The 13489-nt window shown below is 48.3% G+C and overlaps 1 protein-coding gene across 1 annotated transcript in view; it reads left to right on the top strand.

The window, feature by feature from the left end:
* The window catches only part of WLS (Wnt ligand secretion mediator), a 92906-nt gene that overhangs the window by 49662 nt on the left and 29755 nt on the right, over nt 1-13489 (top strand). The window contains exon 3 of the mRNA XM_046645344.1: nt 11257-11381. Coding sequence (XP_046501300.1) covers nt 11257-11381 — 125 coding nt within the window. The remainder of the gene's footprint in view (nt 1-11256; nt 11382-13489) is intronic.

Below are 13489 nucleotides of genomic sequence, written 5' to 3'. Positions count from 1 at the left end.
TTAGTGGCTTTCCTCCAGCAAGAAACGGGTCTCGTAGCTCTCCTAACTTGTGACATAATGGGAACAAACTTGAGCTGTGGAGTCAGGCGAGCCTGGGCTCTTATTTGCCTCTGTCCCACACTAGCAGGATGGCCATGGACCTCAGTTTCCTCATTCTGAGATTTGTATCTGGCCAGCATCTGTGTGTGGCTGAAAATGTCTGTACATAGTAGGCACTCCAAACTGTGAGCCTTTAGGAATCATTGTTTTATTTCTTTCTAAAATACAAGACCTCCTTTAGGAAAAAACTCACATTTTTGTGATCTCTTCAATATCAGAAAATATAGCCCGATTGCTCTTGGTGAGAAGAACTTAGGAGGGAGAGCAGGCTAATAGGGCTCTTAGGGGGATGGAGTGTAGAATGGACTAGAAACAGAAACTGGTCCTGTCCACAGGAAATAAGGGTCACAGATACGATGCCTTTGTCTGTCAGACACCCCTCAGTGGGAAGGAGTTGGGCTAAGCAGTTGGTAACCGAGCACCTACCATCCTGGGCGGGAGGCTAGAGATGTGGGGTGGCGGGGAGATGAACAAGTCAACAGGCCCAACTTGCTTCAGACATGATGGGAACGTAAATGACGGTAAGTCATGCAATGAGAGAGGGGGCAGCTGGGACTGAGGGAGAAGCAGGCAGGAGGCCCATGGCCTCTAGACTTCATGTTCTGGGGCATGTTTGTGGAGAGATGCATTGAGGGAGAGACAGAGGCAAAGCGGGTGCCAACAACACCTGAAAGGAAAGGGAAGCCTGAGGTAGAGAGCTGGAGGGAAAGAGAGGATGAGGGAACCAGCCCAACACTCCAGTGAGCACCTTTTATCCAGAGAGGGGCAGTGGCCATCTTCTGGGGCTCCACCAAGGGTCGTGGTTTTTGATTATGCTTCCTTCTCTCTCTCACGCGGACACACATGGCTTCTCCACCCTCTTTGTGGTGTCATGAATGTGTCCAGCTCTGGAAGCCTGGGCAGCAGCCAGATATTGTCCCATTGCCACCAGGAGCACGAGTTCAGGGAATGCCGTGGCTGATTGATCAAGGGGAGGACCTGATCTGCCAATAGAACCCCAATCTCGAGTGCAACAATTCCCCACATGAGCTGTACGAAACAAATCCTCTGTGTGAAGAACGCTGGCCTGGCTCCAGCAATAACACAGCTGTTGAAACAGCTTAGTCACCAGGGCGATGGAGGTGGCGGGGCGCGGGAATGCAGGGCTGCAGCGATCTGACATTTCTCTGGCTGGCAGCAGCCCTGAGAGCCAGCCCCCGTCTGTGGGAGAGCTGCAGAGGGAATCTGCTTCCCATCCACAAGCATTCCCTTGTTCCTTTTGAAGCCCAACCATAATCCCCTCCCTGGAGAGGGCAGACTGAGGAGGGAAACTGAAATGTTTTCGGACCAGGAGAGGAAAAGAAATGGTTTGCTTCTTTCAGACACCTGGTTTCTCCCCCTTAAAGATCCAGGTTTATTTCCTGGATAACTTTTTTTTCCTGCTCCAGGCAAGGCAGAGTGTAATTTAGATATGGGGAAGGAGAAAATAAAAACGCTCATATGTCTTGTCTAGAAGATGTAGTGACTTTCTTAGCTTGCAGGTGTCCAGGTGATGTGTGACGTTAAGAGGGCATGTCCTGGCCCTTCTGCCTGATCTTGCGTGGAGCCGTTAGCAGCTTCATCCCCAGAGCTCTTGTCTGAGGGACTCTGGGCAGATCTGGGCAAATCCTTGGCTGGTTTCATCAGGATTTGGAGAAGGCTAATAAACGGCCACAGAGTGACCCTATCCTTTTCCAGCTCTTTGAAGAACTGACCTTTGTGTTTCCTCTTTCTCCTGGACCTCTGCACGGTTTGTTCTGGAAGTTGTTAAGTTGAATTAGCCACCCCTTCCTCTCAGGTTACTGTATGGGAATGTGGCTGTCAGTCTGTGAACTCGCCGTCGTCTATTTTTAGATTCACTGTGAATGAAGCTCTCCTCTCTAATTGCATTCAGAGAGAGAGAGAGGCAGGTAGATTTTCGTAACCATCAAATCAGCTGTTCCCAATGCTGTGTGTCCTGCCGGGGTCCTGGGGGGAGATCAGAGAAGCTGTTCCCCTCCCTCAGCCGTCACGTTTGTTTTCTCTCCACATTTCCGTTGATTCTGGTCAAATGGGGAGGAGCTGTTGCCACACTGCTTTCCAGGGTTCCAACACCTGCCAGCGTGGATGGTTCTGATTTCTGTAGCTTTGTTAGGAAAAGATTTGTTCCTTGTTAAGTTCAAATTCCTTGGAAAACAGGGAAGGTCCTTTTGGTGATATTTTCTATGAGATTAAAGAGTCTAAAGCCTGCTGGGAACTATGTAAGTACAGTGGGCCTCAGTTTCCTCTAGATCCCCCCATCCCCCTCCCAGTCTGCCTTTCACACATCGGCCAGAGCTCCTTGCTTAAACATCCTCCTGAATAAAATGATACTGCATCCAGAGCAAGCTTCTTCCCTTCGCCACTAGACCCCTCCTGCCCTCCAGCCTCGTCTCTTCTCTCCACTCCTTCTCCCATTCCCCACCATATTGAATTAGTTGATTTCTCTGACTGCACTACACTATTTTGTGCTTCCGTGACATTTTACACACACAGCTTCCTCTGCCAGTAACTGCTTCTCCTACTTCGTTATCTAGTGGACACTTACTCACCCTGTGATTCACAACTGAACATCATCTCTTCTGGATGAGGTGATCCAGAAGATCATACATTCCGTCCTACGTTCCTTGTCTCCCTTCCTAGCACTCTTGATGTCTTCGTGTTGGCTGTATACTTTATATTTACTTCTAATGTAGTACTACCCACATGGGATTATATTTATTTATGGCTATGCCTGCCATCCCCACCCTACTGTGAACGATTGAGGGCAATGACTTTGCCTTGTATGTCTTTTTTATTCCCACTATTGTGCATGGAAACTCGAAGGTGCTTAAAAATATTTGGTGAAGGACTGGATGGTCCATCTAGCATTAAGGAATTTGGATGTATATTGATTCCATCTTGGTGGCAATGTGAGCCGTTATGGCTTCTCATTTCCTGTTGGGCTTCTTTTCCAGTCATGGTTGGAGTAGACTACCAGAAATGTGACCTGTTACACCACATCTTGTACCCAGTGAGTGCTGCACAATTTCCCTTCTCTGGAATCTCTTGCCAATAGTTCCATCTATTCTTTTATCCCTATAGACTTGGACAGACATGAAACACACCTAAAGGCCCACTCTTTCATTGCTCTACCTACCTGAGACTCTAGACCAGGTCAGAGAACTCTTTGGTTTCTAGCCCTTGTGGTTACATCCTGTCTCCTCCTTTGCCCCTACTAGCGCTCTCAAGCAGAACACTAGCATAACCCCATATTATAATTCAGATGGAGAGGACAAAGGAGACAATGCCTCCCTCAGGATCACTTCCCTTAAAAGCTCCCCTTCCAGCCAGTCCCGGGCAACAGGCACGTTGTTCCCTGATGGGACCGTTGGGTCAAATTTGAGGAACATCCTTTTTTCAAGGGATATGCGTGTGCATGTACGTGTGTGCGCGTGTGTGTGTGCATATGTGCCAGGGTAGGGAAGGGAGGCAGGCAGTGGGGAAAGAAAGTGAATGCCACGAAAATAGACTTCACAAGTGTGGTACAGAGGTGATGGAGAGACTGGGGAAACTTTGGGTTGTAGGAGTATTTGGAGGAAGAAGGACGATGTTTATTAATTTGGCAAATGCTTAGCGAATGTCTCTTGTGTACAGACATGGGTAGTAGAGCTGTGAACAAGACAGAGGCAGTCCCTGGCTTCTGGAGCCTCGCAGTCTGAGCGGGAGGTGGGTAGGGAGAGAGATAAGGTGAGTATTCAAGTGGCTGTGCTGAGGTTGGGTAAGTGTCACAGTGCTGGACGCACAGGGCACTGTGGGAGCCACAGGAGGGGCACTCCATCAAGCTTTAGTGATGAGGGAAGGTGGGAGTGAATCTGGAATTCCAGAAGATGAGCAGGAATTGGTCTGGTACGAGTGAGGGGGGGCCAAGCCCTGTCTGCAGAGGACTGTCTGCACCCCAGAGGACAAAAGACCTTTTGTAATTCACCCTCTCGAAGGGGGCACCTTTAAAAACTTGGCGTGTTAGCAGGGACCCTGAATGGAGGCAGCAAGTGTAGGAAACCTTGAGTGACAGCCGTAAAATAGCAGTCAGTGTTTACTGAGCGCCTGCTGTATGCCAGGGCTGTGCTGAGTGACTCACACATGCTTTCTCTTATTTCTCACTACCATGGGAGATGGACACTACTGTTATGCCAAGTTTATAGGTAGAGAGGTTCAGGGATGTGCCTCCTGTTGCTCAGGCACCAGGTGGCCATGATCCCAGGCCATTTCTCTTCCAAGGCTGGAGGCAGGAGGTCGGGCCACATTCGGGGTGACCAGCTTGGGTGGCAGGAGTAGAGAAGGATCCATGAGATATGAAGCTGGGATGCTAACCAGGAGCCAGATCTTGGTCTTTTATGCCATTTAAGGCGTTTCAGCATTAGAAGGAGGATAATATAAAGGCCTTGGAAGAATTGTAGAATTCATCTCTCTGGCTACGGTGTGAAGGACAGGGGCCCATGTGTGAGTCCTCTAGGCCTGAGATGGGGGTGGCCTTGAGCAAGGGGAGTGCAGCGAGGGGCATGGGATCAACCTGCAGCACGTGATGAGCAGAGAGCGTTGACAGGCTTGGGTGGTTTGCCTTTCTGAACTGTGGACGCAGAGTCATCCCCTGGAAGTGAGCATGCCGATGTGAAACTCAGGAGGGAACTCTGCACTGGAGAAGGTGACCGCCGTCCAAGTGCAGATGAGACCCCTCAGGGTGAGTGCCCCGAGTTGGAAGGGGAGAGAGCTGCTCTACAACCTGGCGGACGCCAACAGAGGTGGTCGGTCTATATTCTGTGGCCCTTGGATTCACGTGTTAACGAAACAGTTGATGTCCTGCCTACTTGTCCAAATGGATAGCCTTTAAGCAGCACTGTAGGGTACAACAGTGATGAGTAGCTATTTTCTAACGAGAAGATGTCACTTGGCAAAGGGCCTGATGTGAGGAATGGTCTCCGTTGTCCTAGTCGTGTTTCATAGACAGCCTACCAGGGGACACTGCTTCAGAATACAGAAAGGGACCATTTTGATGATGCTTGGAAAAGTGTCTTCTTACTTGTGGAAAGAATTTCTCCACAATGCAAATACTTGACATGATGGGGGGAAAATGAGAGAGGTGATGTGAACTAAACCCAGGGTGGTTTGCAGAATAATTGTACTCATTCATTTTGTGCCTGCTCACACCCAGGCCTGGAGGACATCTTCAGAAAACAGCCAGGACCAAATTTATAATTAGCTGAGTCCATTTTTGCCAGACCTAACCATGGATACAGGACAGGGTTGGTTTTGTTATTTCCTTAATTGAACGCGTCAAGAAAATACAAGCCAGGTCAGAGAGGGTTTAATCGGGGCAGGAAGGCTGGCATAAATAACCCCAGATTATATGTCTGCTGGAGGCTGGGAGGAGGCTGGTCCGCACACTCTCCTTCTGAGGTCACCCAAACAGACCCCGGTGACCGGCTGCTCCCCTGTGGAACGTGGGGATACATATGAGTATTTTGAAATCTCTTTAATTTTTTTCCCAGGGCAAGAGCCCAGGAAAATCAAGGTTTCTCAGGGAACCTAAAAGTCTTTGACAGCCATCAAATAATTCTTTATTTCCTCTTAATGTAATTTGCCCTCCTCCTTTTCCCCTTTGTTTCCAGCTAATTGATCAACAATATAACCGAACAGTCCTGGGACTGGTTGGAAAGAGAGCCAGTATTTTTAAGGGCCCCGAACTCGTTGTCCTCTCCTGCCTGGCAAATCCCCATTTCAAAAAGCGTAAGTGAGAAGCCTTCTGATGACTCGGCTTCCTCAATGAAGCCTCATCTTTCATCACTTCACCCCCCTCAGGGACCGTTCTTGTATTAAGCAGCTGCTCTAGGTTTCTTGGGGGTGCTCAGAGCCTTTTAGAGCTGTTTGTCTGCACACCATTTTTGGCTTCCTCGAAGGCCTTGCTCTCCTCTCTGGCTTTCCGTGTATCTTCCGGAAACCGATTGGCAAAGGGTTTTTCTCTGATGGGACAGTACAGTTGAATTAGTACAGAGATAAATGCTTCCTACGGGGGTGACTGGTCGATACTTCCGCATACGGGAAGGCACCGATCTTTCCACCTGTAATGATGCTCTGCAGTCTGGGTCTGCTCCTACAGAACCCTGGAGCACAGGTTTCCTCCCGCAAAACAGGATGGAAAGAAGTGTAAAGAACCACAGTGCCTTTCCACACCTCCCTTCCTGGGATTTTGCCAGTGAATTGTCCACCCAACCAAAATGCGTCTCTGCCACCATTTGAGAAACGTGAAGTTTGGACAGCCCACAGGATAGCAGAGCTGCTGGTCTGGGACAGGTGTGGGAAGCCATGCATTTCAAATCCATAAATGCCCTATGCTGATACCCTTACAACTTTACCCCATGGAACTGGTGAAACAAGTGTCCTGGTTTTATAGGGAAGATTCTCCAGGTGCCAGGGGTAGCCTTGGCCTTCCCGCCTTTCTCCAGGGAGTTCTGACTGGATTCTTCACTTTCATTATCTCGGGGGGTTGGCGGGGGCAGGAAGGGGAGTATTGCCCATGCACTATCCCAGGAGCCATGAAACCGGTGTTTACTACATACAACGTAGTCATCAAAGGTGAACTTTTTCCCAGTCCATTGGAGGCAGAAGAGAAGATGATTCAGGCGGGCGACTTCACAGCTTTCCTGGCTTCCTCTGCCTAGTGCCTTGCTGTTTCTGAGTTTTGTGTTCCGGCTTTGGATAGGGGTTCATAGTGGGAAGTTCCGTGTTTCTGAAACCTGAGAATTATTTTGTATTAAAGGTAGATATAAGACTTTCACTTCCCTAATGAAATGATAAAAACAATAACTAACCTTCGTGCTTTTCTGCACTGTTCTAAGCATTTTTCATGTGGTAATGAATCTAATGATCCCCAAATCCTAGGAGGCAAGTCAGTTCCATCAGGGTGAGGAAGCTGAGCGTCTGTCTTGGGGGGTGATGTCACAGTCCAGTGAGGGAAGGTCAGAGGGCCACTTAAAGTGGCCAGTCTCCCTGTGGTCTCTGTTGTTTATGTAAACCATGAAAGACAGCAAAAGGCTTTAGGACTACGGGCCATGAAGCCCTAGAAGCTTGAGTCTCATGACTCCAGGGGTGAGGCTTTCCGAGTCTTGACTTCTCCACCCCACAGACAGGAGTGATAACACCTGCCCAGGAGGTAAGCAGGTGACGGTGAGGGTTAGGCAGAGCACGTGATAAATTTCACCAACAGGCACAGAAACTGTAGCAAGAACTTCACTTGACAGTGAAATGGAAAGAACGGTGGTATGGCGAGCAGTTTGAAAGGTGTCCCCTCCCAGAGTGACTCAGGTTGTCTGTTGTTTTATTAGCCGACCTGCGCAGAGATTTTGTTTCATTTTGTTTTAGTTTAGTTTTTGTTTTTAGTGAATTAGTTACTGACATTTCAAAATAGAGAGGTGTTGTATAACAATCTGAATTTCTGGCTTCTCTTGAAAAAAGCAGGTCTGGGAAGGTGGCCCTTTACTGCCTCCTGACGGTCATGGGCTGGAGCTGAAAGCAGCTGCCCCCAAACCCAGCCTGTCCCTGATCACACCTGCGGCTGGGGCAGAACCCTGACCTGAGCCCAGGGCCCCAGGCTTCCAGCTCCGTGCTGCTGGGTCAGACCACACTTCTCCAGGCAGTTTTCTGAAATGCTGCTGGGTAGGTTTCAGCAGTTCTTCCCTCAACGCTCAGATTAGAGAGTTCCAGACATGTTATCAGCCATGCTTGCAGCCTCCAGGAGCACTGCGTATTTCTCTCCTGTGGACAGCTGCGAAGGGTGTTCAGACAGCGTTGAGCGGCCCGTTGCGTGCAGTGTGCTTGACTCTTTTGAATTTTACTGTTTGTTTTCTACCAACAAAGGCAGTAGAGGGGTGTGGGGCTCTGGAGTGATCCAGACCACGCATGAGGTCCCGGCTCTGGAACAGACTAGCTGTGTATTCTTGGGTGATGTACACAACCTCTTATTCGTGGGATGGGCGTGCGGACCGAAGGAGAGAATGTTTACATGGAGACTTCGTTTTTATTAAAGACTTATGTATTCATATTTGGTGACTAGTTTGAGGGGCTTCTTTCATCACAAGTTCACCAGTTTTCTTTAAGCAATACAAAAAAGAGGGTTGTCTTTTAAAACAATGGCAAAAGAGTCATCTCTCTCAGGTTACCAACAACAACATGACTTTAGACAAGTTTCTTAATATGTGAGGACCTCAGTTTACTCATTAATCCAAAGGAGATATCCACGCCCACTTCATAGGGTTATTGGGAAAATTAAACGAAAGTGTAGAAGTCCCGGGCTTCATATGGAGTGGTTGTGCATGAAAACAGTGTTTAAAATGTTTGTTTTTAACAGCATATTTTGAAACAGTTTAGGGATTCCCAACGCATGAGAATGACTCTTAAAGCTCCAAGCAGGCCAGGAGGGAGCCTGTCTGGATGCCTCTTTCCCTGAGGCACCGGCTTTGAACCAGCCCCACCCCTAACATTTGTGGGGCTCAGGGCAAGTGTACCTGTGAAGGCCTGGCTGCCATATGTTTGCATATTTAAAGGTGATCGATCAGGCCAATAAACTGAAACCAAATAAGTTCTATCAACCAATTGTAACAAATTGACCTTCATAATGAACTGGAAGGCCAGGTTCGAATTTAGGATTCTTAGAATTCTGTGCCAAAATGTGACCGACGAGGGAGTGTGGGCCTCTAGCTGCCTTTTTCCCCATCCATCCTGTACAGAGAGGGCCTTGGTGCCCATGCAGGGACACCCTAACTGCCCACCCCAGTCTCTGTTCAGATCCTCTTACAAACAGCAGCCTTTTGAGCACTCCTGTGCCCAAGGGGGCATGAGTGGTTGTGCAGTTCCCCTTGGAGGCCAGATCTGGGGAAGAGGCCCCCCCAGGCCATGGAAACAGGCTCAGAGCTGTCTGGGTGGGGTATTCTGGGGCCCTGAGTTCCTGGAGCATGGTCTGGAAGTGGAAGAAGTGGTTAGGCTCTGGGTGAGCACATCCCCTTCACTTCAGAGTCTTCTTGTCCAGTGAGGAAGGCAACAGCTGGACAAGGACCAGACATAGCGGGACCCTTTAAAGTGTGGGGCCCAGTTTAGGGGCCCTTCCTGTCTGTGGCTCAGCCCAGGGCTGCTCTGAGCCCTAGTGCTCCAAGGAGCACAATCTGTGAACTGATGACTTCTTTTACAGCTTTTCAGATTTGTACTCTTGAGTCCTGTGGTTCTGGAAGTGCCCTTTCAACAGAGTTCAAAGTCCCACTTCCTAATCCCAGTGCTACAGATAAAAAGGATGCACCTTGGTGCCTAATGCTGGAGCTCTGGCTAGTTCTTTCTGTTGATCCCTGAGGCTGCCGAGCGAGGAACAGTTGTAGCCATCCTGGCCCCTGACCAAGCGGAAATACAGACTCTGAGCATGGCTTCCGCCAGGCTGAGTGTCCCACAGTTTCTTACACAGACTCTTCCGCATTTTCAGCCTGGGGTCTCTGTACTGCCTGGTGTCCTCAAGTCCAGAGTCTGCCCTTGGACTGTGCGGAGATGGAAAGATATGGAGAACTGGGAGTCCACTGATTCTGTGTACAGACTTTGACCCTGTCACCCTATTGTCAGTGCCATGCCTCACTTCTGTCTTCTGCAACACCTGCTACTTTCAAATTCTGAGTGGCTTGGGGGTCTACTGGACGTGTTGGCTCACTTTTCCAGAATATCCCTCTGTGGGAGTTTAGGCTGTGCCCATCGCTGGGGCTGTCAGGAAACCCTACTTCATCTGTTTTTCATCTGTAAGAAAATTGTTGAAATCTCTGGTCTGCTCATGTCTCTACAATTTTTTCCCCTTGTGATTTAACAACCTTTGTTTTCCTTTTCTGTCTTTTTTGTGGAGTTTCAGGAGGGAGAGGAGGAAAACACAAGTGGTCAATTCACCCTGTTTAACTGAGGATTTAACTAGTACTGATACAGTAGCAGGCGCCGATGTTCACTGAGGCCTTTCTCTACATCAGAATGGCCTCAGAGCCCTTCTTTGTCCATCATTTCTTTCTCTTCCTGGATTTCCTCAGAGAATCAGGGATTCACCACATTGTCCAGGGGGGTTCCAGCCACACTGGGTCAGTGGCTAGAAAAGCACTAATTTCCCAGACGGTGGATATTCTTAGCTGTTTCCCTTGTGACCTGTGCCTATATGTGTCCACAGGTTCCAGAGCCTAGAATTGAGCTCAATCTCATAACCCCGCTGGGAGCTGGCTCTCTGATCACTCTGGAAATGTGGTCTGTGCTTTTTTCATTCCCCATTAGGACCCCTGCGTTCTTGAACTTGCTCAACATAGTATAAAATAGGTAAATGGATAGATGCAATTTTTCTTCATCTAATCTCCTTAATGAGTTCTGTGGTAAGTTAAACCCCTTCATGGTCCTTACTGATAGGGAAGAATGTGTGAACATTCATTTGTACAATTATGTGCTCATTATTATATTCCCATCTGTGTAGAAGTCTTTAATTTGAGAAAAACCCTCATCTTTTACATTAACATTGTCCATAATGTGAAGAAGGGTTTTGAGTTTTGGAAAAGTAGCAGATCCTATATTTGAGAGCTTCCTGGGGGAAATTTTAAGAAGGTGCTTTCAGGCGAGAGTGTGTCCAGAAGACAGCACCAAAGGTGCTGAAATCATGACTCCGAGGCACGGTTGAAAAACCTGGTCACGTTTCTCAGAGAGGAGAGAAGAGACAGGCAGATGAGGCATGGGCTTCAATACCTAAGGAACTATGGGCAGAACTAGGACCACTTAGTGGAGGATAAGTGCTGATCACAGACTCAGAGTCTCACCATCTGAGCTGCCTCAGAGTGAGGCCCCCATCTCTGGAGGAGTTTAAGCGGAAGCTCTTTAACTCCATGGTGGCGTAGTTATAGCAGAGGACACCGCATCCAGCTTCGACATCCATCCTGTGACTTTTAAGCCTTCAGATTTGGAGTTTGAGAGGAACTAATATATTTCTTTTGTCGTCTTGGTTTCCATGGCAGAGGCTATAAGAATTTTTAAACTCTTTCCAAAGTCTCTTGCCAGAAGCCATTTCTGAATTGTGCATCCTTTCTCTTGCAGGAGAAAATGCAGAAGTTTCCATGGATGTTTCCCTGGCTTACCGTGATGATACGTTTGCTGAATGGACTGAAATGGCCCATGAGAGAGTGCCCCGGAAACTCAAATGCACCTTCACGTCCCCCAAGGTAGGATACCTTGATGTCTAGGTTGATGGAGTTTTTATTTGCTCTCCAGGTCTATGGGAGATTTGCTCTGCAGTTAACAGACGTGTTTCTTATGTCTTAGCATGCGGGACCCACAAAAGTAGATGGTTATCTTTTGTCTTAGAGAAAAGAGCAATGTAGATATTTCATGTCCCTACAAAGGGGGCAAGAACAGAAGGACTGTCTCTGTGAAGTGATTTAGTTGTTTCTCTGGAATACCTCCATAAAAATAAACTCTTGATCCTTTGCTTAATAGCTGAAAGTGTCTGAAGAACATGGCTAAGTTATTCTGAGGTGTGAGAATCTGTGTGTGTTGCATCAGAGCTTGTGTCTGCTGCTGTGTTTCTCAGCTGTCTCTCTGTTCCAAAGTTAGTGGGCCGGTGTGAAGACCAGAACGCCCAGTGAACACCACAGACAAAACGAGCACCTGAGGGAGGAATCTAGTCTCATCTTCTGAGTCTAGTCCAGTCTTCTGACCCATCTTTAAGACTCTCGCTCCTCTGCCTCTTCCAGGAGGACTCATTTAGCCACCCATGGGAGGGAGGTTACTGTCCTGCACTGAAAATAGGGAGACACTTTTGGGCAAAGGCCTTAGCTTCCTCATCAATGAAAATGAGGGTTGATTCAGTGACCCTCAGAGGACAGTTGGATTTGATGGTATAAGGAACAAATGAAAATTAGCAGGGGGCTCTTTTCAAATGCCAAGGCTTCCCTCTCACACTGCCCCCCGAGATTCTGATCCCCCACCCCTGCTCACCCACTCACTCCTGAAAGTCTCAGTGAAGGTGAAATGGAGCCATAGTTACTGTTGCTCAGGGTTGCTCACACTGCTCAAGGCTGGAGACGTGGCGCACCGTCTGCTCGGTGGTCTCTGATGTGCCTTCAGGTACAGAGATGGTCTCATTCTCTCTGTGTGGGGTGCAGGAGAGGCAGGATGGCATTGAAGCACATTCTTGATCGTGTTGTTTGTCACTTGACATCTTCAGATCAGTTGCTCCTGAAGGATTTGGACAGCTTCGTAGTGCCCGCTCCACTGATGGATTGAGTTCCTCTCCTCTCCTAGCACTGGCCTCTCCTAACTTTGCTCTTGCCTATCACGGCAAGGTTAGGGTTCCCTGTGGGATGGTAAGAATAGCAGGTTGGAGCCTCTGAGGACCGTGTTCCAGCCGGGTCCAACCTACCCTGAACAGGAGTAAGATGGGGTGCAGCAGGTTCACAGTATTAACATTAGTTAAAGGTGTAGATTTGGAGCAAAACAGCCTTGGCCTCAATTCCAGGCTGTATCACTTACTGACCGCGTGGTCCTTGGCAAGCTTACTTAATCTGTCCGAGCTTCAGTTTCTCTTCTGCAAAATGGGAGAATAATACCTGTCTTGGAAGTCTTAATCAGGACTAGAAGAGATAATGAACATAAGCAGGGTGACCTTATCCTTTAACATCCAGTCTGGGACATGTTTGAGAATGAAAGGAGATGCTACCCAGATGGGCCACCAGGATCTCAGGGGCAAACCACACACCCTACACAGAAGCACCTGTCGGGACACCTGGAGTTTGTTAAGCCTCTCTTCCCCGGGTTCCCTAAACCAGAGCTGCAGAAAGTGGTCTGAGGACCAACAGCATCAGTGTCAGCTGGGAGCTTGTAGGAAATGCAGATTCTTAGGTCACACTCAAAACCTGCTGAATCAAAATCTCAGTGTAGGACCAGGAATCTGTGTTTTAATAGGATTTCAACTCCTCCTCTTAAGCTTGATGAAGTTTGAGAGTCACTACCCTAGACCCTCTGCTGAGGACCAAATATAGCCCCCCACCCCAAAAAGCCATCTGGAATTGTTTCAGGTAGGCCCTTGGGGGCAATCTGTAGGTAAACATGGACGGTAGAGAGAAACTGGAGGTAGCAGGAGAGGGGGATAGCTAACATTTTCAGATCTTTGTAAGCAACGGAGGAAGTTAATTAAAACCTTTCTAGCTGTCACTGCAAGTTGACTGCATCTTTCTGAGGTGAGACTGGTTGAATAGCTACGCTGAAGGATATAAATCTCTGGGATATGGAATTTCATCCTCAGAAAGGGGAACAGTCGTTTCTCACCTTA

Source organism: Equus quagga, chromosome 18, assembly GCF_021613505.1.
Source record: "Equus quagga isolate Etosha38 chromosome 18, UCLA_HA_Equagga_1.0, whole genome shotgun sequence".
Classification (NCBI taxonomy): Eukaryota; Metazoa; Chordata; class Mammalia; order Perissodactyla; family Equidae; genus Equus; species Equus quagga.
Note: the sequence above shows the minus strand (reverse complement) of the source record. Positions and strands in the feature narration are given on the sequence as shown.